The sequence below is a fragment of the Acipenser ruthenus genome, chromosome 38 (genome assembly GCF_902713425.1).
Source record: "Acipenser ruthenus chromosome 38, fAciRut3.2 maternal haplotype, whole genome shotgun sequence".
NCBI lineage: Eukaryota > Metazoa > Chordata > Actinopteri > Acipenseriformes > Acipenseridae > Acipenser > Acipenser ruthenus.
Genome location: NC_081226.1, coordinates 913,793 through 936,404, shown reverse-complemented (window position 1 = coordinate 936,404; position 22,612 = coordinate 913,793). Strand labels below are relative to the sequence as shown.

The 22,612-nt window shown below is 41.4% G+C and overlaps 1 protein-coding gene across 1 annotated transcript; it reads right to left on the bottom strand.

The window, feature by feature from the left end:
- Positions 1 to 129: 129 nt before the first annotated feature.
- LOC117433628 (sodium channel subunit beta-1-like) lies at positions 130 to 15,669 on the bottom strand. The gene is made up of 6 exons (XM_059009131.1): positions 13,723 to 15,669; positions 4,584 to 4,750; positions 3,319 to 3,556; positions 1,971 to 2,112; positions 1,569 to 1,668; positions 130 to 377 (listed from the first exon to the last, which is right to left on the bottom strand). Exons 1-5 carry the CDS (start codon positions 13,769 to 13,771, stop codon positions 1,602 to 1,604), a joined length of 663 nt encoding a protein of 220 aa, XP_058865114.1. The 5' UTR covers positions 13,772 to 15,669; the 3' UTR covers positions 130 to 377; positions 1,569 to 1,601.
- Between the last annotated feature and the right edge of the window lie 6,943 nt (positions 15,670 to 22,612).

The window sequence follows — 22,612 nt, the reverse complement described above, 5'->3', positions numbered from 1 at the left end:
CGATTCTACCACTTGCATTACAAGGTTGCAGGTTCGTATTGGTAACTCGTCGTGCACGCATCACTTCAGAATTGTTTCGTTAAATTGTGTTTTTCGTCGTGCTTGAAGCCCAACTAAAAGATGTTAAGCTTGGTGATGTGAATACATATTTTTTTTTCTTCTTTTTTTTTTTTTTTATGAAAACATCTGAACATGCTTTTTTTTTTTTTCTAGTCCATAAAATGTCCAGGAAACCTTCTCTCCAAATGATATATTTAGTATGTTTTTTTTTTCTACAGCTGCATTCCGTTCCTTTTGGCAGGTTTGCAAAGGTTTGTTCGTTCTCTTGAATTAGTTTTTTCTCTGCTCCTTCTTCAGCATGTTTTCCTCGTCTCGTTCTGAAAGAGACACACAGACCAGCACCAATCAGGACGGATCGCACACGGGATCACAGATCTCCAGAAAGAAAAACAGGGACGCTATTTTTTTCTTCAATTCATTGAAGCTCTAGCAACTCTGAAGCAGTTAAAATAAGTATATAACAACACAATCATAATTTAAAAATGAAACTACAGATACATATACAGAACCACCCATCAAATATAAGAAATAATGTAAATGAACCAATAGTTCAGCACTTTACAAAGAACAGACGCACCTTGGAAGAACTGAAGTTTGTGGTTTTAGAGAAAATAAAATTTGATAATGTACAGTAAAGAAAACCGATGGATAGACTAGCTAGCACGATGCCTGAAGGTTTAAATAGAAAGGAACAGTAGACCGTTGCATCACTGGCTATGTAGTGAAAGACATTAGATGTAAAGAGACATCAATGTGTGCTTACCATGGCATCAAAAGCCTATTAATACCTCCCTTTTAAACACACTTTCCCTTGACAAAAACATGTTAAACGTACCGAAACATTGGGAAGTTGGCTCTTTGAGCAAAAACGTACGTGTGTGTGTGTGTCTATATATATATATATATATATATATTATATAATTTATATATACACTACACACACACACACACAATTGGGACTAACTCAAAAGGTTAACTTAGCTGGTGGCACTTCAAATATATTGAAAAAAAAAAGTGAATTATTAAACACAATCAGAATTATTAAACTAGTAAGCCATAACTCTTTATTTATCTTTGTATAAAATAAACAACTGTGCTGTCAACTTGCTGAGCCCGCTACTATTGTTTCATAAAAAAGAAACCTGAATACAAAACAGCAAAACCAGGACGATAAAATCAATTCTTAAAACTGGGACTATCCCAGCTGTCCCGGGACGTCTGGTAGCCCGAAGTAAGAGAGGCCCTGCTGTACAGATCTCCTAGCAGCTGGTGATGAGTTCATACTGACATCAGCGTAAGACTTCCCCTCCAATGAAAAGCAGGGTTACTAAAACCAGATCCAGACACAAATACCGACCAGACCCCTGCAGCGGCCGAGCTTTCTCTGAGATCTGAGCAAAAAATCCAAAACAAAATTGCTCAGCAGGCCTGCTGCTTTGTTTAACTGCATTAATATCGGACCAGATCGCTGGCAGACAGGGTCACATTTCTCTCCCCTGCAGGCTCACCTGTCTGAGTTGCCCCTCCCGTCGTCTTCAGTGCTATTCAGCCACTTGCACCCCGGCGCAGTTCTCTTTGCTCTCCGAGGCGATGGCCAGATACTCAGCCCTGTGTGAGGAGTCAAATCCCTGTGTAAGGATCTTACACCAAGTGCAGCAGCGAACAAAGTAATGATGTATTTCACAACCTGTTAATTGCACTTCCGTTGGCTGTTAGTCTCAATGTGGAGTTTAGAAAGAAACACATGTTACAGCTGACATTTTCTGTTTAAAAGATGGGGGGGGGGATTACAATTACATTGCAGGTGTGTAGATCATCAATATCACAACTGGTACACCTGCGTCGATCCGCCTGCTGAACGCTACTAGATGTATTCTCTGAAATGGATCGTGCAGCTCTGCATCACTCACGCGTTCTCCCGCAACGCCTCCTCTCCCGCGGCAGCGATCTTGCGGTAACAGTACACCATCTCCACCAGCAGCCAGAAAGTGAGCCCAATGTTGGCGACGTACATCATCACCTCCCCTATGATCGAGGTCAGCTCCCGGTTCACTGCACACACACACGGACACTCTTATCAAAGGACAGTGAGATCCAGGCACGTGTTTTAAGGTCATTTTTTTTTTCCTACTGTGCACCCAGTTTTGACTGTGAAGCACACAGTGGCAGCCCGTTCCCATGTAACACTGCAGAACCTAAATAAACAGTTTAACAAAAAATATCCAAGCAAGTGTTTTAGGCTGTGTGGTCCAGTGGTTAAAGAAAAGGGCTTGTAACGAGGAGGTCCCCGGTCCGAAACCCGGCTCACTCACTGACTCATTGTGTGACCCTGAGCAAGTCACTTAACCTCCTTGTGCTCCGTCTTTCGGGTGAGACGTAATTGTAAGTGACTGCAGCTGATGCATAGTTCACACACCCTAGTCTCTGTAAGTCGCCTCGGATAATGGCGTCTCCTGAACAAACTAAACTTTAAAAATTCTCACGTCTTTATTTCATGTATCTATTTCTACATTTGCATTTTACTGCTCTGTTCTAAGTGGTGAGCTAGCCAGGCGAACCGCTGCAAGGTTAGCGTTCCATTCTTGCAGAATTAGCACACATCCATTCCTCTTAATAATGAGACCATTAAGATACCATTCAAACTTTATTATTAATATTATTTTTTTTTTTTTTTTTCGTAGACACCCTTAGCCAGGGCGACTTACAATTGTTACAAGATATCACATTATTTTTATATACAATTACCCAATTATACAGTTGGGTTTTTACTGGAGCAATCTAGGTAAAGTACCTTGCTCAAGGGTACAGTAGCAGTGTCCCTCCACCTGGAATTGAACCCATTGAGTCCAGAGCCCTAACCGCTACTCCACACTGCTGCCCTTTATCCCTCAGGGGCGGGGGTCTCCGATAGAGCAGCAGACATGATCAAATACGTTTATTGATTTTGATTTTTAAAAGTGGCGACCAAATCGATTTATCGGCCGCTCTGCCCCCGATTCTGGGGCAGTGTGTGGTCCAGGGGTTAATGAAAAGGGCTTGTAACCAGGAGGTCCCCGGTTCAAATCCCACCTCAGCCACTGACTCACTGTGTAACCCTGAGCAAGTCACTTCCTTGTGCTCCGTCTTTCGGGTGAGACGTAGTTGTAAGTGACTCTGCAGCTGATGCATAGTTCACACACCCTAGTCTCTGTAAGTCGCCTTGGATAAAGGCGTCTGCTAAATAAACAAAATATAAATAAATAAATAAATTCTGGATACCTGTGGGGACAACGGTGAGCTTGACGAACTTGGAAGCGTTGGTGTGGAACTCGTAGTGCTCGTAGTAAAGTGTCCGCTCCACGTAGCACTTGTAGAGGCCGGCATCATCGAAGGAGACGTTGAGGATGTACACGGAGACGTCCAGAAGGTCAGTTGTCTTCTTGCTGCCGTTCCAAACGAGGCGGCGTTCGAACCGATCGTCAAATATCTCCTGCTCGTAATCCTCGTACTGGTAGATCTGAAAAAAGAGGGAAGAGACAGCTTATGGATGAGTGGGTCCCCCAGGTATAACCGAGGGGAGTCTGGGTGAGGTGCAGCTGGCTGTGTTTCCACTGCCTGTCCCCTGGTAGAGCTGAGCTGAGTCTGGATGAGGTGCAGCTGGCTGTGTTTCCACTGCCTGTCCCCTGGTAGAGCTGAGCTGAGTCTGGATGAGGTGCAGCTGGCTGTGTTTCCACTGCCTGTCCCCTGGTAGAGCTAAGCTGAGTCTGGATGAGGTGCAGCTGGCTGTGTTTCCACTGCCTGTCCCCTGGTTGAGCTGAGCTGAGTCTGGATGAGGTGCAGCTGGCTGTGTTTCCACTGCCTGTCCCCTGGTAGAGCTGAGCTGAGTCTGGATGAGGTGCAGCTGGCTGTGTTTCCACTGCCTCTTCCCTGGTAGAGCTGAGCTGGGTCTGGATGAGGTGCAGCTGGCTGTGTTTCCACTGCCTCTCCCCTGGTAGAGCTGAGCTGAGTCTGGATGAGGTGCAGCTGGCTGTGTTTCCACTGCGTGTCCCCTGGTAGAGCTGAGCTGGGTCTGGATGAGGTGCAGCTGGCTGTGTTTCCACTGCCTCTCCCCTGGTAGAGCTGAGCTGAGTCTGGATGAGGTGCAGCTGGCTGTGTTTCCACTGCGTGTCCCCTGGTAGAGCTGAGCTGGGTCTGGATGAGGTGCAGCTGGCTGTCTTTCCACCGGCGCTCAGCTGCACCTCAGACAGCATGGTTTTGTATCTCATACCCAACGGGGCCAAACTGTGCTGTGCAGAAGCCCATCATCGAATGGTGAAACAGGGAGGAGGCTGGGAGCTAACTGGCGACCGCAATGCAAAACAGCCAGGCTTGTCTGCATTCGTGGGTTTTTTTTTTTTTTTTTGATTAGGCACACTAAATAAAAATAATACTGCTGCACATATTAATCAGACAATGGCGGATGGCGATGGGTGTTTTTTTTTTAACATTGCATGGGTGGGTGGGGTGGCACAAATTTGGAAGGAAGCACGGTGTCGCTGTCTTACCAAATTGAAGTCTGCATCGTCTTTGGATTTAAAGGACCACTGCACTGACGAGGTGGCCTCCACCTCGCGCCGCTGCTTACAGGAGATGCAGCCCAGCTTGAACCCTTGTCCCAGGACCGCCTCCGTGCTGGACTCCACCTCCACACAGCCACTCCAACAGACTCTCGCTGAGAGAGAGAGAGAGAGAGAGAGAGAGAGAGAGAGAGAGAGAGAGAGAGAGAGAGAGAGAGAGAGAGAGAGAGAGAGAGAGAGAGAGAGAGAGAGAGAGAGAGAGAGAGAGAGAGAGAGAGAGAGAGAGAGAGAGAGATGAGAACCGTGTGGGGAAGTTACTTTTAAAGTAATCACAAACAAAATTGTTACAGTGACTTATTACTTTGACTTTTATTTTTAACTAGTTAGTTACAAATGATAACTCGGGTACAGAGATATTTCGTGGTCAGGCTGCAGCACGAAATAGTCTTTGAAGATCCTGCAATTGAACCGACTCCTTATTATTATTTTTTTAATAATGATGTCGCTAAAAGTAACTACAGTTACAAGTAACTATAACTAAAAATTGTAATTCGATTACATTAACGCATTGCTGGTGTGAAATAGCCTAGGCAGTAAAGCAGTGAGAGGCCTCCTGAAAGGCAGGTGTTTTATAAGGAAAATGGATGTTTGCAATGATGTGTGTTTCAAAACAGCACATTTCAGACCGATATAGTGACTGAAAGGGCATGACAGGGAAGATTTATATACAGTAAAAATAAAGAAAACACCATTATATATTAAAAAGCTACAGCCTCTTCAATAGACATTTAAAAATCAGAGAACTGCAACATCTTCAAAAGAAGAAAAGAGGGCCCAGTGATCGTTTCCTGGTGTGCTAATGAGTGGAAAGGAAACCGATTTCAGAGACTTGATTACCTCTCAAAAGTCACGCGATTCTCTCAAGTCTGTATCCCTCGAGTGACACAAATCTAATTACCAGTTCGTTCGTTTAAACACTGCCGGAAATTAATATCAGCGCTTCAATTTCAATACTCTGGACAGCGTGCGTAAAGGCAGCATCCTAAATATACCAGGGCTTCCCTTGAGTACCTCTCTGCAGTCCAGTAAGCTATACCTCTCTGCAGTCCAGTAAGCTATACCTCGCTGCAGTCCAGTAAGCTATACCTCTCTGCAGTCCAGTAAGCTATACCTCTCTGCAGTCCAGTAAGCTATACCTCTCTGCAGTCCACTAAGCTATACCTCTCTGCAGTCCACTAAGCTATACCTCTCTGCAGTCCACTAAGCTATACCTCTCTGCAGTCCACTAAGCTATACCTCTCTGCAGTCCAGTAAGCTATACCTCTCTGCAGTCCGGTACTAAGCTATACCTCTCTGCAGTCCAGTAAGCTATACCTCGCTGCAGTCCAGTAAGCTATACCTCGCTGCAGTCCAGTAAGCTATACCTCGCTGCAGTCCAGTAAGCTATACCTCTCTGCAGTCCGGTACTAAGCTATACCTCTCTGCAGTCCAGTAAGCTATACCTCGCTGCAGTCCAGTAAGCTATACCTCGCTGCAGTCCAGTAAGCTATACCTCGCTGCAGTCCAGTAAGCTATACCTCTCTGCAGTCCAGTAAGCTATACCTCGCTGCAGTCCAGTAAGCTATACCTCTCTGCAGTCGCTATTCTTTACTATAGAGAGGTGACCAAACCGCGGCTCTTTCGCAGTTCAAGCGCGACCCCTGCTGGAAACGCTGGGTGACGCACGCTTTGGGGCTCGAATGAACTGAAGAAAGAATAAACAAACAAAAACAAAAAGATAGAAAGTAAAAAAAAAAAAAAAACACAACGTTTGTGATTTGCGTTCTCTGTATTCATTCGTGTTAATTATTTTTTTTCTTATCTCTCTCTCTCTCGCCGGTTTCTTTGAAGCTGCACTTTCGACACGGCTCGCTGGCGCATGCGTATTTCGAAGCCGGATGTGCAGTTGAAAGTAAATTTCATAATTTTGAACTGAGTGCTCGTTCGAAAATATGAGGCTTTAAAACCAGACTTGGGAGAAAGAGTTCGCTTTCACTAATCATGCGCGCCTGTAAAGCGAGCAACCTCAAACGTCACGGAAAAAAAACAACATTTTCATCTGAATATTAAGTAAAGGTGCTGCTCGTGGCAAACGTCCTTATTCAGATGAATGAAACTTTTTATAAAATGGTGATGTTGGCGCTAGACTAGAGGATGCATGTTGACGCGTTATGTTGCAGGTCTAAAATTCATATTGTATTTCTTACGTCTCGTCATGAGCAGGTACCGAGTGCAATCCCTGTCAAAATTAATTCAGTGCATTTGACATCCACAAAACTTGAACAGTATTTAACAGCCATACACAAAAATGCGTCTTTTTTTAAACCCAGCATTCAGGGGAAGAGCTTGTCAAAAAAAAATCCTTACAAAAATGTCTGTTTTTAGTGTAATCAGGTCGGTTACTGTATTTTGCTTCATAATAACTAATTATATTGTCTTTACAAACAGAAACAATGGGAAAACAGCACCGTGTTACATTTGAATTTTAATACACTGTAGATCTACAGTACAATACAGATTACACAGAACCTGTGCAGGCAATGTTCTATCCCTTGTTCTTGCGTATTTTGCTGCCATCAAGTACTGCACAGTGACGCTAGTATTTAAAATGTCTTGCTCTCGCAAACATGTCACGTTTTACAGTACGTGTCTTGCGGCTCTCGACAGTATGGAAATGTTGGTATGCGGCTCGTAGGGTCAGGAAGTTTGGGCACCCCTGCTTTAGTAAAAGTCTCTACTGTCCAGGGCTATCAAGCCGCCACTTCTGCCCTCATAAACGGACCATATCCCATACCTTAACGTTGCTTAATTATGCTTTTATTATAGTCAACGTTTATGAGGGGGTTGCAGACAAAAACAAGCACGTTATTATTATGACTGGGTCATTTTATCCAACGCGACATAGAGGGGGGTGAGTCGGCTGCAGAGTCGCGTCCGAGACTGAGGTCCACTTCGTGTAGAATCAAAGCCATGGGTGGGTCCAAAGTATTGTATGTCCCCTTTCCCCCCTCTCCCCCTCCTTCTGTGTTGCAATGCAGCCCTGTCCTGGAAGCATACTGCAGTGATCAATACATGAGCAGCGTGGCAAAACACAGCTGACCTTGCACAATCCTCAATATGAGAGAGAGAGGAGGGAGAGAGGGGGAGAGGGGAGAGAGAGGGAGGGAGGGAGGGAGAGAGGGAGGGAGGGGGAGAGAGAGAAGAGAGAGGGAGGGAGAGAGATTGGAGAGAGGAGGGAGGGAGGGAGAGAGGGGAGGGAGGGAGAGTGAGAGAGGGAGGGAGAGGAGAGAAGAGAGGGAGAGAGGAGGGAAGGAGAGAGGAGGGAGAGAGAGGGGGAGGGAGAGAGAAGAGAGGGAGGGAGAGGAGAGAGAGAGGGAGGGAGAGAGAAGGGAAGGAGAGAGAGAGAGAGAGAGAGAGGCAGGCTGCGGTGTCTTTCACAGCTTTCAGTTTCAAACAGGGACAAGGTCTTTAACCGCCTGACTGCCACGTGAAATGCTGACGCTTCTGCAGAGCAACAGTATAAAAAAACCGTACACTCAAATTCATATCTACCTATCTATCTATCTATCTATAATTTCAGCCTCATCAGCAAGACAAGGTCTAGTTTGTATGTGTTTTTTCAGTTTTTAGTTTAATCATTTCAAACAGGACAAACACCTCTGTCTGAAGGTTTCACGGGTCACGACCGTTCCTGGGATAAGCAATAATCCGATGTGAACGTGATGTGGAATCCAAGGTTCATTTTTTATATATATATACAGTATATATATATATATATATAATATTTCCATCTCTCAGATGTGGCACGATTGCAATTCTTGTGAGTGGTCTTCATTACAACAACTGAGTCATATCACTATTGGATTTCTATTTCAAAAAACATATTGAAAACAGTGTACTGGTGAAGCAGCCTATTACAGGGAAATATAGGACTTGTACAATAATATCTACCCTTGAATTAACCACAGAAGTAAAGTATTGAATAGTGAACTATAACACAGTGCATGTGAAGAGACAGAGAGACAAGCATGGCTTTACATACCTACAGCTGGGACCAGAACTTCACCTAGAATTTTAGGATTGAGACAGAACAAAAAAAAACTATAGGAACATAATTTAGATCTTTTTTATTTATCGTGTAATCACAATCATGTTAGATTTTGAAATTTCCCTTTTTTTTACAGATATTTAAGGGAGCAGTTGTCCGTACACCTCTCACAGTTATGATGCATGTTTATAGCAGACATTAATAAAGGACTTGCCTGTAGAAAGACTGCAGTCTGTGAGCTTCACCAAGCATTGCTGTCAGAAATACTGAGTACCACGTCCTTCCCTTCCGCTTTTAAATAGTGTACGATTAATATTTCATATCATGGAGCTCAGCTATTCCTGTCAAAAGGAGCTGAGGTTTCATAATAGGACTCCATGCATCATTTTTTTCCAAACTTTATGCAAGGAATGCTTGCAAACACAATGCACGCCTTCCAATTCCACATTCGGATTACACCGATATTAAAAATAAAACCTCTGAATTTAAAAGCAGCGTGTATTATGTATTGAATGAGCGGACAATGCAGGGGGAACACAAAATCAGCCATCGGGCCTCTGAATTATTTAGTGTAGTTTTACTAGACTATAATAGGCAAACTGATAACAAAAAAAAAATGTTATACTTATTTGTAAAATTGTATTTTGTAATGTGGCTATTTTTGTTAGAATTATATTAGAACGCTCATCGCGGGCCCCCTAGAGAGTTTGACCACAGTATTATGGCTTCCGGTAGACTTTCGCGATATCATTTTGCAGCTTCTTTGATTATATGAAATGAAAGATCTGAATTATGTTATGCAAAACTTTTGGTCATAACCAAATGATCTGACCTCTTTGAACTTGTCAGGACTGCTTGAAGCATGTTTGCCCTTTCTGTTCTCATTATTATCATTTAGTCGTTTAGCAGATGCTTATATTTAAAGCAACTTACAGAGACTAGGGGGTGAACTATGCATCCCAACTGCTGCTGCAGAGTCTCTTCCAATAGGAGCTTGTTTGTTTTACGTCTCATCCGAAGGACGGAGCCCAAGGAGGTGATGCGACTTGCTCAGGGTCACACACAGGGAGTCAGTGGCTGAGCTGGGATTTGAACCAGGGACATCAAGACCTTTTCTTTAACCACTGGACCACCAAGCCTCCTGCAGGGGCAAAGCTAATGCTGAAAGTTCTCCCCCCGCCCCCTATTGGAAGAACCGGAGATAAGCGCCAACGCATCCATCTGTGACAATGCCAGTGCTAATCTGCAGTATTGGACGAGTGACAAGACATTGCTATTATTATTTCAGTGTGATGCTAAATTAGAGGAGAGTGGAGGGGAATAACGCAATGCTTTCCATACACAGAATGAAACCCATGACAAGCTGCATTGCTTTCACTTGTGTAATATTTATTCACGATGTTTAAGCTGCAGTGTGGCACAATCACGTTCATATGAAGAAGCTAGATTTAAATGACACACAGCTAACAGAATGATTCCATTACATCGAATACGCATGAACATCGTTTCCTGGATCCCCCATGTTCCCACCTGTAAGATGCACACATTATGTTAAACATGTATTTTATTTTATTAATTTAGAGCAGGGTTCTCCAACCCTGCTGGAGAGCTGCTGTGGCTGCTGGTTTTCGTTTCAACCAATCTCTCAGCTACTTAATTGAACCAATCATTGGCTTAATTAGTCAAGATGAACAGATGTTCCAGATCTTTAGCCACTGATGATGTACATACACCTCGAAAACCTGCTGGATAGGGGTCCCCCCAGGACCAGGGTTGAAGACCCCTGATTTTAGAGTGTCCAATTATTTGACCTCTGGAGGATGGCGGCCAGCCCTGCAGGTGTCCGCCCGAGCTCACTGGACGCCTGGCCGGTGGGGTTCGCTTACATTAGGTCATTATTGTGTTAGCCTTTAAGAGACAACTAGAGATGGCTAAGGGAGTGTTTAAACACAGGCTGAGGTTTTCTGTTAGTGCTGTAGGCGGTTATCTCCAAGTCCACTTAATTGATCCTCTATTGAAATCTCTTAAGTGCTTTGGGCTTGTATTTGTTTTGGATTTTAATAAACAGTTGTTTGCGTACGCTCTCTGTTCTGTATCAGACGCAGAGAGGTTTTGTATTGGCTGCTGTGTGCTGTTAATGGGAGCCTTTGTGATGTTTGTTTATCTGTACCATGTCATCCTAGAATAACAGGATTTAGAGTCTCAATGGAGGTGAATAGCATAGACAACTGTCATGTGATATGGCATGTATTCAAAATAGACAGTCTGCCCTTTATAATAGGATCATCTGTCAGTAGTATACTGGGCCCTATTCGTTTTTGAAGGGCTGTTTTTTTTTAAGTGTGTTAGTAATAATGAGTTCACAACGAGAGAGAGCGGAATTAGAGAATCACAGAATGAGGACGAAGCCCAGAGTCCTTCCGAAGCTCGTAGGGTTTTTCATTTTCCGTTGGTCTGCAAGATTCAGCCAGACCAGAGCACCAGTTCTGAAGCGTTCAGCAAGCCTAGCCACAGGGTTCTGTGTAATACACGGCAGGGAGCGAGGCTGGCAGGGCCCTCCGCCTCTTTCGTTCTGTTTAGTGGAGTCGAGGCTGATCAATCCCCGCCATGCCAAGTGGGATTGAAGCTTGTCAAGGAAGGGATTGAGCAAGCGAGCTTTTTATTATCGGGATTTCCACTCTTGTAGCAGAGCGAGTTATTCTCAGGTAAAGCACGAGAATGCTGGAATGCCATCAACTTGATCCGATTAAAGAGACGCTAGACGAGGTCAGAATCCACTTTCTTACCTCTTAACTCTTAGCCCTCCCCCCTGCAGGAATTGTCGATACGCGTTTCATTTTTAATAGGACCATCACAGAAGTCAGATAAAAGCTTATATAGGCAAGTTAGAAGTGGATTTGAGAAGAGTGCACATGATTTTTTTTTTTTGGCAGAAACTGGAGAACAGTTTGTATGCAGTTACGTCAAATCCAGTAAACCTCACGGCATGGAACTGATCTCTGTAGCGAGTATTGAAATGTCAGGATTGCGCACTAATGATACCAAAGCAACAGTGAAATAAAGAATCGGACTCAAAATAAAACGAGCTGTGTAAAATGAGCGCTCGCGATATTACTGCATAAAAACAGGGAGGTCAGGAAATAGCGTGGCGCCATGAATAGGAAACAAATTCAATAACTAACCCGACGATCTTGTAATTTCAGGAGACGCCAGGGTAAGGTAGCTGGCACAAAAGGAGGAACACACAACACTCTCTGATCGCTGACTTCTCAAACCCAAACTGCTGCACCGCAAACCTTACAATGCTCAAGGCATGATGGGCAACTGCAGAAAGGTCCTCACCAGATTGTGCGCTATTTGCATAAGGGCAACGTATGAATTTTAAGTTACAAATGAAGCACAAATATTCTACCCAGTCCTTCTGAATTTCTAATAAATAAATAACATTTAGGGCTACCATCACAACTAAAGACACTTAGTTTCTTTATGTTTTATACCAGCATGCAGTGGGTTGACAGTTAGGGGTGATAGATACATACACCAGTAGCCTATTTGTAATGCTTAAATACACATTAAATAATAATACATATATAAACGCATTGGGGAAGCTGTTACATGGATTTTAACAGAAAATACAGATCTGGCCATTTTAAAATCATTGAGATACTGAACGTCTGAACTTTTCACTGGGAAAGGATGAAAAGAGTAGGCCTCTTTTATATAAATCAATCAGATAAATAAATAAATAAACAGTCAAGCTGTTCCAGTTAAATACCTTTTTTTTAAAGCTTTTTAATCATGAGAAGTACTGTGCTGGTTACACAAGCATGCTTGCATAACAGATTTAATCAAATTGAGCCAGACAGAAGGCTGCTGGTCATCGTAAGCAGATAGATATTCCTCTAGTGTCATTTACTCAGTTCAGTGACTGTAGCTCCCACGTGAATGCTACAGTAGCCACGTCTTTTTTTAAAACCTCGCTGATCAGTTCTTACAATAGTGTTGAACTCGCTTGCTCATTTCTCCTGGAGGGTGTCCCCACACCCCCCTTCAACGGCTTCCTGTTATTAATCAATCAGCTGCTTCCCCTGTTGATTGGCAGGGTTTCAGCCAGTAACGTGACCCGAAAAGACACTGCTGAGGTCAAATCACCCAGGAGGTGCAGGTGTAACAGATATCCTGTGAATGAGGCACGGAGGCTTTCTTTAACCTACTGTGGTACTGATGTCATGTTTCGAAAGTTTGTATTAACATGTGTTTCTTTCAAAACTGCACATTTCAGAACTCTGCAGCTAATGGGAGATGAAACTGGTAAGAATCAAGGAATTGATCCACTCCCTGCAAGTATTTACAAAGTGTAGAGTTCTAAAGTTTATTAAAGTGTTTCCATAATATTACATAAATAATATTAGTGCCACGAAGACCTTGGCTGTTTCCAGGGGCATCCGCAGCCTACTGTCATATTTACAAAATGTCATATTTCAATATATTTTTAAACAGCCACAACATTTAAAATATTGCAATAGTTTTTTTTTTTTTTTTAAATAGGCGATCAGGATTGCTTTAATACCAGTATTGTTGTGATTCTACTGCGGAGTTAGATTTAGCTTGTAAATGATCACAGAACATCGATATTTTGTTTCAACTGCCATAGCAAACACACACACTATGTCCAAATAAAGTGTTAGAATATAATTTACATATTTATTTAATTTGTATATCCATGCAAGCAAAAAGGAAAACGTGTATTTGGTGGTATAGCTTTACTAAAATAAAATTAAAAATTAAAAAAAACATACGCCTTCTTAAAATGATCCAGATAAAAGTAATATCGATCACAAAATACAGGACGACAAAATCCGGATCACTTTGATCCAGATTAAAATTTTTGAAAAACCAGCCCCGGGTGTATTAATTTGCCGCTTTTGCAATACATACATACATACATACATACATACATACACACACATATACATGTATAAACACACACCGCACAGCACACACACGAGTATTAAAATGACTGTAAACATGGTAACTTACCACACATCAGCCATGTAAACGAAGCCACCAGTATGTTCAAGAGAGCCATTGCGATTCTTCAAACGTACAGCAAAGCCCTTAGTTCGTGTTCATCAAAGTGTCAACAGGAACCCAGGCGATGCTGTCGACTGCTATTCTGTGTGTCTCCAGTCAACAGCGTTTCGAAGCGTTCCTTAAAATCCACGGAGCGTGTTTACAGCTGTTTTGTCCGTTTTTTCTGTGTGGGGAACTAAGCAAGGCCAGGTTCATTTGATATTCTCCTTGAGTAGTCAACTGGGATATTTATAGATCCAGCAACATCCCGTGTCCCAAATTTTTAAGACGTTAGTATAGAACGCGCTCGAGTCAAACTCATGAAGGAGGAGGTCGTGTCATGTTCTTCAATACAAAAGTCTGCAGCGGCATTTTGACATAGGCAATATATCTTAATGCCTGCTCATTATAAAATAAAAACTGTCGCTGTATCAGAACAATTATATATGCATGTGTGTGACGATTTACAACATATCGATCTACAAACACAATCAGTTTGATAATAACTAACCAGTGTACGCAGTTTTAATATGATACGCTGTTATATAATGTATCAGATGGTCAATAATTAAGGATTTTTGGATAAAATACATTCACAGTAAAAAAGATCGCGAGTTCGGTCTCTTTATTGCTCCTGGTGAATATTTCATTGAACTGGCGTCCTGCTGTATCTTTCTGTCTTAATAATTAACTAACACCGTGTGGTTCTGCTCTGGCGAGGCAGTTTTTATCTAATGAAATACAGTAACTAAACCGTATAGCTATATAATACAGTTGGCTGAGATTTCAGTGCAGTTGCATAAACATTTTTAAATAAGCGGTGTAACGATATAGTCAGTGCTTGTCCAAATTAACCTCGCAGAGACTGAGAGATATATAATTGACATTGCTTTGTCGTGTATCACTGCACGCTGCTAGCGTTTTTCGATCCTTCGGCGATAAAGACCAAAAAGAAAGATGCAGTCTTTTATAAAAGAAAGGTGTTCTATACAACGGCAAAAAATACAAAATTGCACAGGGAAAAAAAAAAAAGAAAAATCGGGATGCGCTTTTTAGTGATAAGGCTAAACAAGCGGCCACTGCAGCGGGTGTCTGAAAATCAAAACGCCGTGCCTCTTTGTAACACGCAATTCGGAAAACCTTTTGAACCCGGTGGCGGCGGTCGAGTGGTGCTGTCAAATTTGACTCCGTGTTTGGTGTCCGAGTTGCCTCCAGAGAGTCCGTCGACAATGACACATTAAAAGACTCCTTGTTAATTACCTCGACCAAATTAAGAGCCTCTTCGCCTCAGCGTTTCCAAGCAACCGCTGCGCCCGCGGGTCAGCTTGCGCTGCTGCTGCTGCTAGACCGAAGCAGCTGCACATGCAGTCGCTCTTCCTTCGGTAACGTTTGAAATATATATTAAAAAAAAATGTAAACGTCTTGGGAAAAATGAACCGGCAAATCAAATACGAATCGGTTAATTAGAGCTCCACGGAGCTGTGCACAGTGACGTGGTGCGGATATGCATACTACAGTATAATATTAACTATAATATTGCTTTTCTTTGCGCAGTGATATTTAAAACAAAAACCCAAACCCCCAAAAAATAAATAAAAATCCTCCGATTCTAATTGTCGTCTTCCTCGTTCAACGCAGCTGAAAGAACAGGTTCATTTTACGTGTTCATTACCGATCCCATCCACCAAAGCGTATTTGCCGTTTGCATGTTGTTGTGAAGCAAGGAGAGACAGATTGAACCGAACACGCAGCTGCATAGACAGACGCACCGGCAAATGTTATTAGCACATTTCAGTGCTCAGAAATTACATCCATTTTTTTTTTTTTCGTCTTCAATACTTGCTAAGGCACACCAGTTCTTATTGTGTGTCCATGAACGATGAATGGACGAGAGAGAGAGAGAGAGAGAGAGGACGGAAGAGGAGGAGGGGAGGAGGAGATGTGATGCATTGCAGCAACACGATTTATTCAAAGGAGGAGGGAGGAGGGGGGGGGGGGGGGGGCGGCTAGCATTTTCTAGTTTTAATGGCCCCCCTTTGAGGTGAAAAAAACCGGTACCATAAACCGAGATGGTGTGTGTGTATATATATAAGTGACACTGCTGCTTCGCTTAATAAATAGGCGTGCCTACCTACGAACCTTGCCGTATACACACACCTGGACTGCAGTTTGCCTGTGTTGACAGGCTAATGTAGCCTAATGTTGTGTCGTTATAATCAACAACCGTATCAACAGAACGAGGAGACAACAGAGACGAGCGTTTCTATAGCAGCGGGTTCAAATCCGACCTGCATCGCTCCTCCTAACGGCCTTTGCGACTACTGAATAACGAAACGGCCAGGTACCTATTTCATCTCTCTCTCTCTCTCTCTCTCTCTCTCTCTCTCTCTCTCTCTCTCTCTCTCTCTCTCTCTCTCTCTCTCTCTCTCTCACACATACCCATAAACACACCAAATACTTTATGTAAGGCTGCATTGCATCGATAGAGAAATAAACGTGACTTTCCCCACACATTAACAGGACGTAGGTTTACAGCCTTATCCTAAGCGCCACAGCTCTTTGAAATGTAAACATATATTGTAATTCTAGTTCAGTATATAGAGTGTAATGTTTTTATTGTCCAGCAGGTGTTTGGGCTGATAAAGAAGACAGTTGTAATGCTTTATGCGCCCAGTAGGCGGATATGTAAGATTGCAGTTATCCCGGATGTTGACTATACAGGAAAATAAGCTGCTACTTAAGAACGTGCGACCACACCAACTTGTTTTACCTTTGTCCGCTTCTCGTGAATTAAGCTGCTGTCAAGCCACGAAAACTTTCTTGCTTCGGCTCTAGCGCCCCCTGTGGGCCGGGGAAAGTTTCTCCTCACCGCGCTGCAGCGACGAATCAAATACAGAGCATTTATAATAGTCTTTTCATCTACATGCCTCTAGTCATAAAGTCTAAGAAAGGCGATCGTCTGTCACAGCACAAGCTAATAAGCTCAGTGTCCCCAACACTAGCTGCCAAAAAGCAACAGCCAGTACATTAAAGTAAAGCGTTGCTTGAAGTCAGAGACAGGACGGACTGGAGCAGAGTTTCCAGTCGCTCCCAGAGGAACTAAGAAAGTAAACTAAGTGTAAAGTACTGCACACAGGCAATAAAAATGTGCATTATAAATATCATATGGGAGATACTGAAATTGAATCTATGAAAAAGACCGAGGAGTTTATGTTGACTCAGAAATGTCTTCATCTAGACAATGTGGGGAAGCTATAAAAAACAGGGCCAACAAGATGCTCGGATATATTGTGAAAAGTGTTGAATTTAAATCAAGGGAAGTAATGTTAAAACTTTACAATGCATTAGTAAGACCTCATCTAGAATATTGTGTTCAGTTCTGGTCACCTCGTTACAAAAAGGATATTGCTGCTCTAGAAAGAGTGCAAAGAATTATCCCGGGTTTAAAAGGCATGTCGTATGCAGACAGACTAAAATAATTCAATCTATTCAGTCTTGAACAAAGAAGACTACGCGGCGATCTGATTCAAACATTCAAAATCCTAAAAGGTAGAGACAATGTCAACCCAGGGGACTTTTTTGACCTGAAAAAAGAAACAAGGACCAGGGGTCACAAATGGAGATTAGATAAAAGGGCATGCAGAACAGAAAATAGGAGGCACTTTTTTACACAGAGAATTGTGAGGGTCTGGAACCAACTCCCCAGTAATGTTGTTGAAGCTGACACCCTGGGATCCTTCAAGAAGCTGCTTGATGAGATTCTGGGATCAATAAGCTACTAACAACCAAACGAGCAAGATGGGCCGAACGGCCTCCTCTTGTTTGGAAACATGTAGGAGCAGCAGCTTCACAAATGAGTCATGGTGTTGAGGGAGACCGGCGTGTGACGTGAGCCGTTTTCAATGACGACGCGGATTCAGAGTCCAGCCTCTAGAGATCCTAGCTCCGCCTCTCCGTCTCTCTGCGTCACTCATTCAAGTCCAGTCAGCCCCAGTTAGCTTTCTCAAATCGCAACTAACAAAACAGTTCATACATTTTCTGCGCCATGCACATCCAATCCACTTTATTCAGCTGTGGCCAAAAGTGTTGCATCCCCCTATAGAATGAACTGATTTGGCTTCATGAAGTCGAATGAAACCTGCTGGAATAATGTTACGTTAACACATTGAATTACAAACCGCCGCTTTGTAGTTTTCCCAGATACTTAACGAAAAACTGACAAAAATTAAAAAATGTGACATTTTCGAAATCTAACATGAAATATTACTGTACTACTATTATGGCTTCCGGTAGACTTTTGTTAGATATCCTTTTGTAGTTTCTTTGATTACATGATGTTAAAATATCTACATTTTATAGATAGATAGATAGATAGATAGATAGATAGATAGACAGACAGACAGACAGACAGACAGACAACCCCACACACACTGCACAGATATGCACGGCTAGCTGCTAACGGGCTGCCGCAGCGAGGGATCGTGTGTTGCAGACAAACCCGTCTCTTGTGAATATTTTGTTTTCAGACAGAAAAGTGTTTATCTTCCTTGCTGTTTGTTTGAAGAGTTCCAAACTGGATTAGCATCGACGTGCAAGAGGAGGAAATATAAAAAAAGAAAGAAGATACTGATTGGATCAATAACTCATACAGACTGTTATCTTACCTAGAGATAATTGCACAGTAATATTGGCACTTCCCATCCTTTTCCCAGACCTTCACTCTATTTATTTGTGCATATCCAGTGCAAAGCTATTTGGATGCTTTTAAAATGTCCTAAAACTTTAGGGACTGTTTTAAGGAGTTTTAAGGACTTTTTTTAAGGACTGTAAGAAATGTTTCAAAACATTATTAAAGGCTACACACTATTTAAATGCTTACCGTTTCTGAAAGAATACTTTAAAATATACATATTTTTCGATCACTTGAAATAATACCAGCAAGCGTTTTCCTTTTTGACGCGCTGCTTGTGACGCTGCATTCAGGAACCTGGCAGCCGGTTTAGTTCGTTTCCTTCCAGTAAATGATTGAACGCGCACTGCATAGAGCTGCGCCATTTCTTTACAATGTCTTCAGCGAAAAACACACCAGCTGCATCAAAGATAGGCAATATTTCTACTAAAGGTCGCTCTGTCCGGTACAGGAAGGGGACATTTCACGTGCCTGTTGTTATTTTTATATTTATTTATGTTTTTATTGTGTTTGATAATGATAACAGAAAGTCTTTAAAGGGAATCGCTTATAAAATCTGAGGATGTGCACAGCCCAAATATAATGCAGTTTTCTGTTGTGTTCGGTGTTTCACTGTGCTGTTTTTTCACTCCCGAATGAGGTGGATTGAAGATATATTTATCATCTTTTAAATTGCATATTGTTTTAATGTAGGTTTTCAATTATATATGTATCGTTTTGCTTTAAAAAAAAAAAGTTCAGAACTTCAGTGTTACAAAAACACGCCCTCGCTGGTTAATCTACTGTGAAGCAGAGGCCAGTTTATTCCAGATTGAACTCCTAGATTTGATTTGAATGATTTGCAATTAACAATACGCACCCTTTTATAATTTCCAAGGATTTTGGAGAAAAGTGCGAGTGAAAATCTTGGGTCTTGGTAATTTCAGTGATCATTCATGACGTTTACGCTGTGAATAAAGTTTCACTGTCTCCGTGGTCAGCAATTGGGGATGTTAATATTACTTTGAAATAGTAATTGAACTACTAACTAATGGTTTCAGAAAGTAAAAGTGAAAAGTAATCTGATTGCTTTAAAAAAAAAAAGTAATACCTTATTGCACATCGGGGTTTAGAGGTTATCGATTAATTAATTAACAGATTAATGCACGAGGTGTAATTGATTCAATCAATTAATGAAGGTTGTGGGTGTAGCAGTGATCTGCGCTAGAATTGCCCTCGCTGTGTGCCACTTCTTCACTGTAATTACTTTTACAAAGTAATCTGATTACTTTAAGGGATTACTTTAAGAACCCTTTCAATTATCTAATTGATAATGTTTCAACTTTTGCAAGAAACAAACAATATTGATGGCAGAACCATTTCGTAATAATTTCTGAATAATTTTTTACTAAGAATAGATGCATGACACACAGCTGTAAAGCACACACCAGTCTTTGATATCACATTTCTAGCGTCTCAGTTACTGCTGGAGACTCAGCCATTGGGCAGTGAGCCATTCCCCAAGGCTTCCATTAATGACTATGAAAATGCCTTGCTGTTACAGATATCCTGGGAGATATGGAAATCGAGGGCTAATAATAACCTTCAATCTGCATAACAGATTACAGTACTACATTCTTCCATAGCTTCGTCTTCTGTGCACTGTGCACATACGCGCCAGGGAACAACAAAGACAAAAAAAAAGTGTGCTAAAGCGACAAAGGAAAATTGTAAGCGACTGCCTGCAAGGCCAATTCCGCTAGTTTTAAGTGGAACTGGCAACCCTGGATGTGAGACACTGCTGCCACCCAGTGGCATTTTTAAGTATTGCAGCTTTAAGAATAATACAGCATCGGGCCCTGTTTACAACGCTTCAGTAGGTGTTGTTTTAAACACGGGTTATCCTAGTTAAATATCCTAGTTTATTAAACATCGTTTGGCAGTCATGAAACTGTTCTAAAAGTTAAATCAATGACAATTTGAAACTTTGACGACATTTTCTTCTTTTTATTCTGTTTTTATTCTTTTGAAGACGTTCTTTTAACGGTTAATCGTGAATATATATATATATATATATATATATATATATATATATATATATATATATATATTTGCACCTCTTAAAACCAATAGCAAATTTGTAATTTCAACCCTGAACAAAAAATCTTGATGGATGCTTGTTCCTTCAAAAGTTGGATGATGCCTCAAAATGTACCTGAAATTGGTCTCGTTAATTTCTATAAATAAGCAGGCTGTGTGTTTATTGTACTGTAAGGGAAATGATAATTGTTGGTCAGTTAATTTCTAAATAGCAATTATACAAATATGTCGTATAGCTTCCATGGGCCATACTTTTAATGAAGTGAAAAAGACAATACCAGGATTATAAAAAGGTAAATAATAATAATAATAATAATAATAATAATAATAATAATAATAATAATAATAATAATAATAATAATAATAACAATAAAGAACGTCGCCTGAATCGAAGTACAAAATCTATAAAACAAACACAGAAAAAAATTCTTATCAAAAAATAATATTTTTGATATCAGCACAAAGCATTACTACTGACTAAAGTCCATTGGTAACACTGTGCCTTTTAAAAAATGTCGTTCTTGCCTCTGATTGGGCTCTGCTTGATACTTGCCAACGCTTTCTACGCTCTCTGAAGGTTATGATTGGCCAAGATAACTCACCAGTGTTCGGTAGTCTCATTCTGATTGGGTAGTGAAACGGCACGTCAGTTATTTTCTCCTCGTACCCAGCTGTGATTGGCTGTCTGCAGCCGGTAGTGTACACACGTCCGCCAGCTTACCCAACGAGCTTGTGTAAGTGACAGTCCTGAGAGGTAAGGGGAAATACTTACTTAAAAACAAACAAACAAACAAAAAAATAAACAAAAGGTGTTGTCGGATTAATTGTATTAAACGTATTGTTTGGATCCACAATGTTTATCGAAAACCGCATTTATTAAACGAACGCAGATACAGGTCATTACATTACTAGTTATGTTTATCTAACTTAAACGTAAAATCACACTTTGTAAAACGAGAATGTTATTTAACAGCTGTGATGCAGTAGCGTTTAATTAATAGAATATTTACATGCAGCTTAACGACATATGAAAATAGCGAGCAGGATTTGTTACAATGAAACTTCATTTCTGCTTCCTCCTGCACGGCAGTTATATTAAGTGGCACACGCATAGTTATGTTGTTTGTCAGTTATCTAAGGTCAGGTGCATTTGCTAAAGCATGAAACTAGATGTAACTAGCAGTGTGGGTCTAAATGATATACAGTAGTGTTTAATGTTATCATAATGGCGATGGTGATATCGTATTATGTGATGATGATGATGATGATTAGTATTAGTATTATTATGTATTTATTTAGCAGATGCATTTATCCAAGGCGACCTACAGGGCAGCACAGGGTTACAATGCAAGCTTCATATTTAAACATAGTATAGTTTACAGTAAGTGCAAATTATACTGCTCAAATATAATAGTGTGGTCTCGATTAGCCGGTCACAAAAGGACTAAACATTACAGGGATGGAAATAAGACTCCTGTTGCATAGCAGTTTGGGCCATTATTGTGGGTTTTTTTTCACTATGAGTTTAATAAGACACACCTGAACTTGTTACCTACAGTGTGACTAATCAAGCTCGTTGTAAAACCTGGAATGGGTGAAACTGCTATGCAGCGGGAGTTATTTCCATCCCTCTATTAATACAAACATAGATACAGCAGTGTCATCCACAACCACCAGAGTTTCTTTTAATATAGTGTAAATCTGTGTTATAGAAGTCTTTTAATAAGTATTTGTGTTCTGTTAAAGTGCTGTGTGAAATGACAACAGCATTCTACAGCGTTATCATGGTGTTAGTCTGCTCCTGTAGTTAAGGGATGTATATGGTGGCTGGTCTGGGTGTTCAGTGCAGATAAGTTGGGAGGGTGTCAGTTTGTGGTTTTGTGATAAAACCTGAGTGCACCCTTATCAAGAGACATCTGCTACCGAGCCCATACTTAGAGACATATATAGGCATGGCCAAATGTTTTGCATCACCCTATAGAATTAACACATGCTGCTTCATAAAGTCGAATGAAATCTTAACATATTGAACTACACACCCCATTTGTAGTTTACAAGATGTAGGCCTAAAAATGGAAAAATGTGACG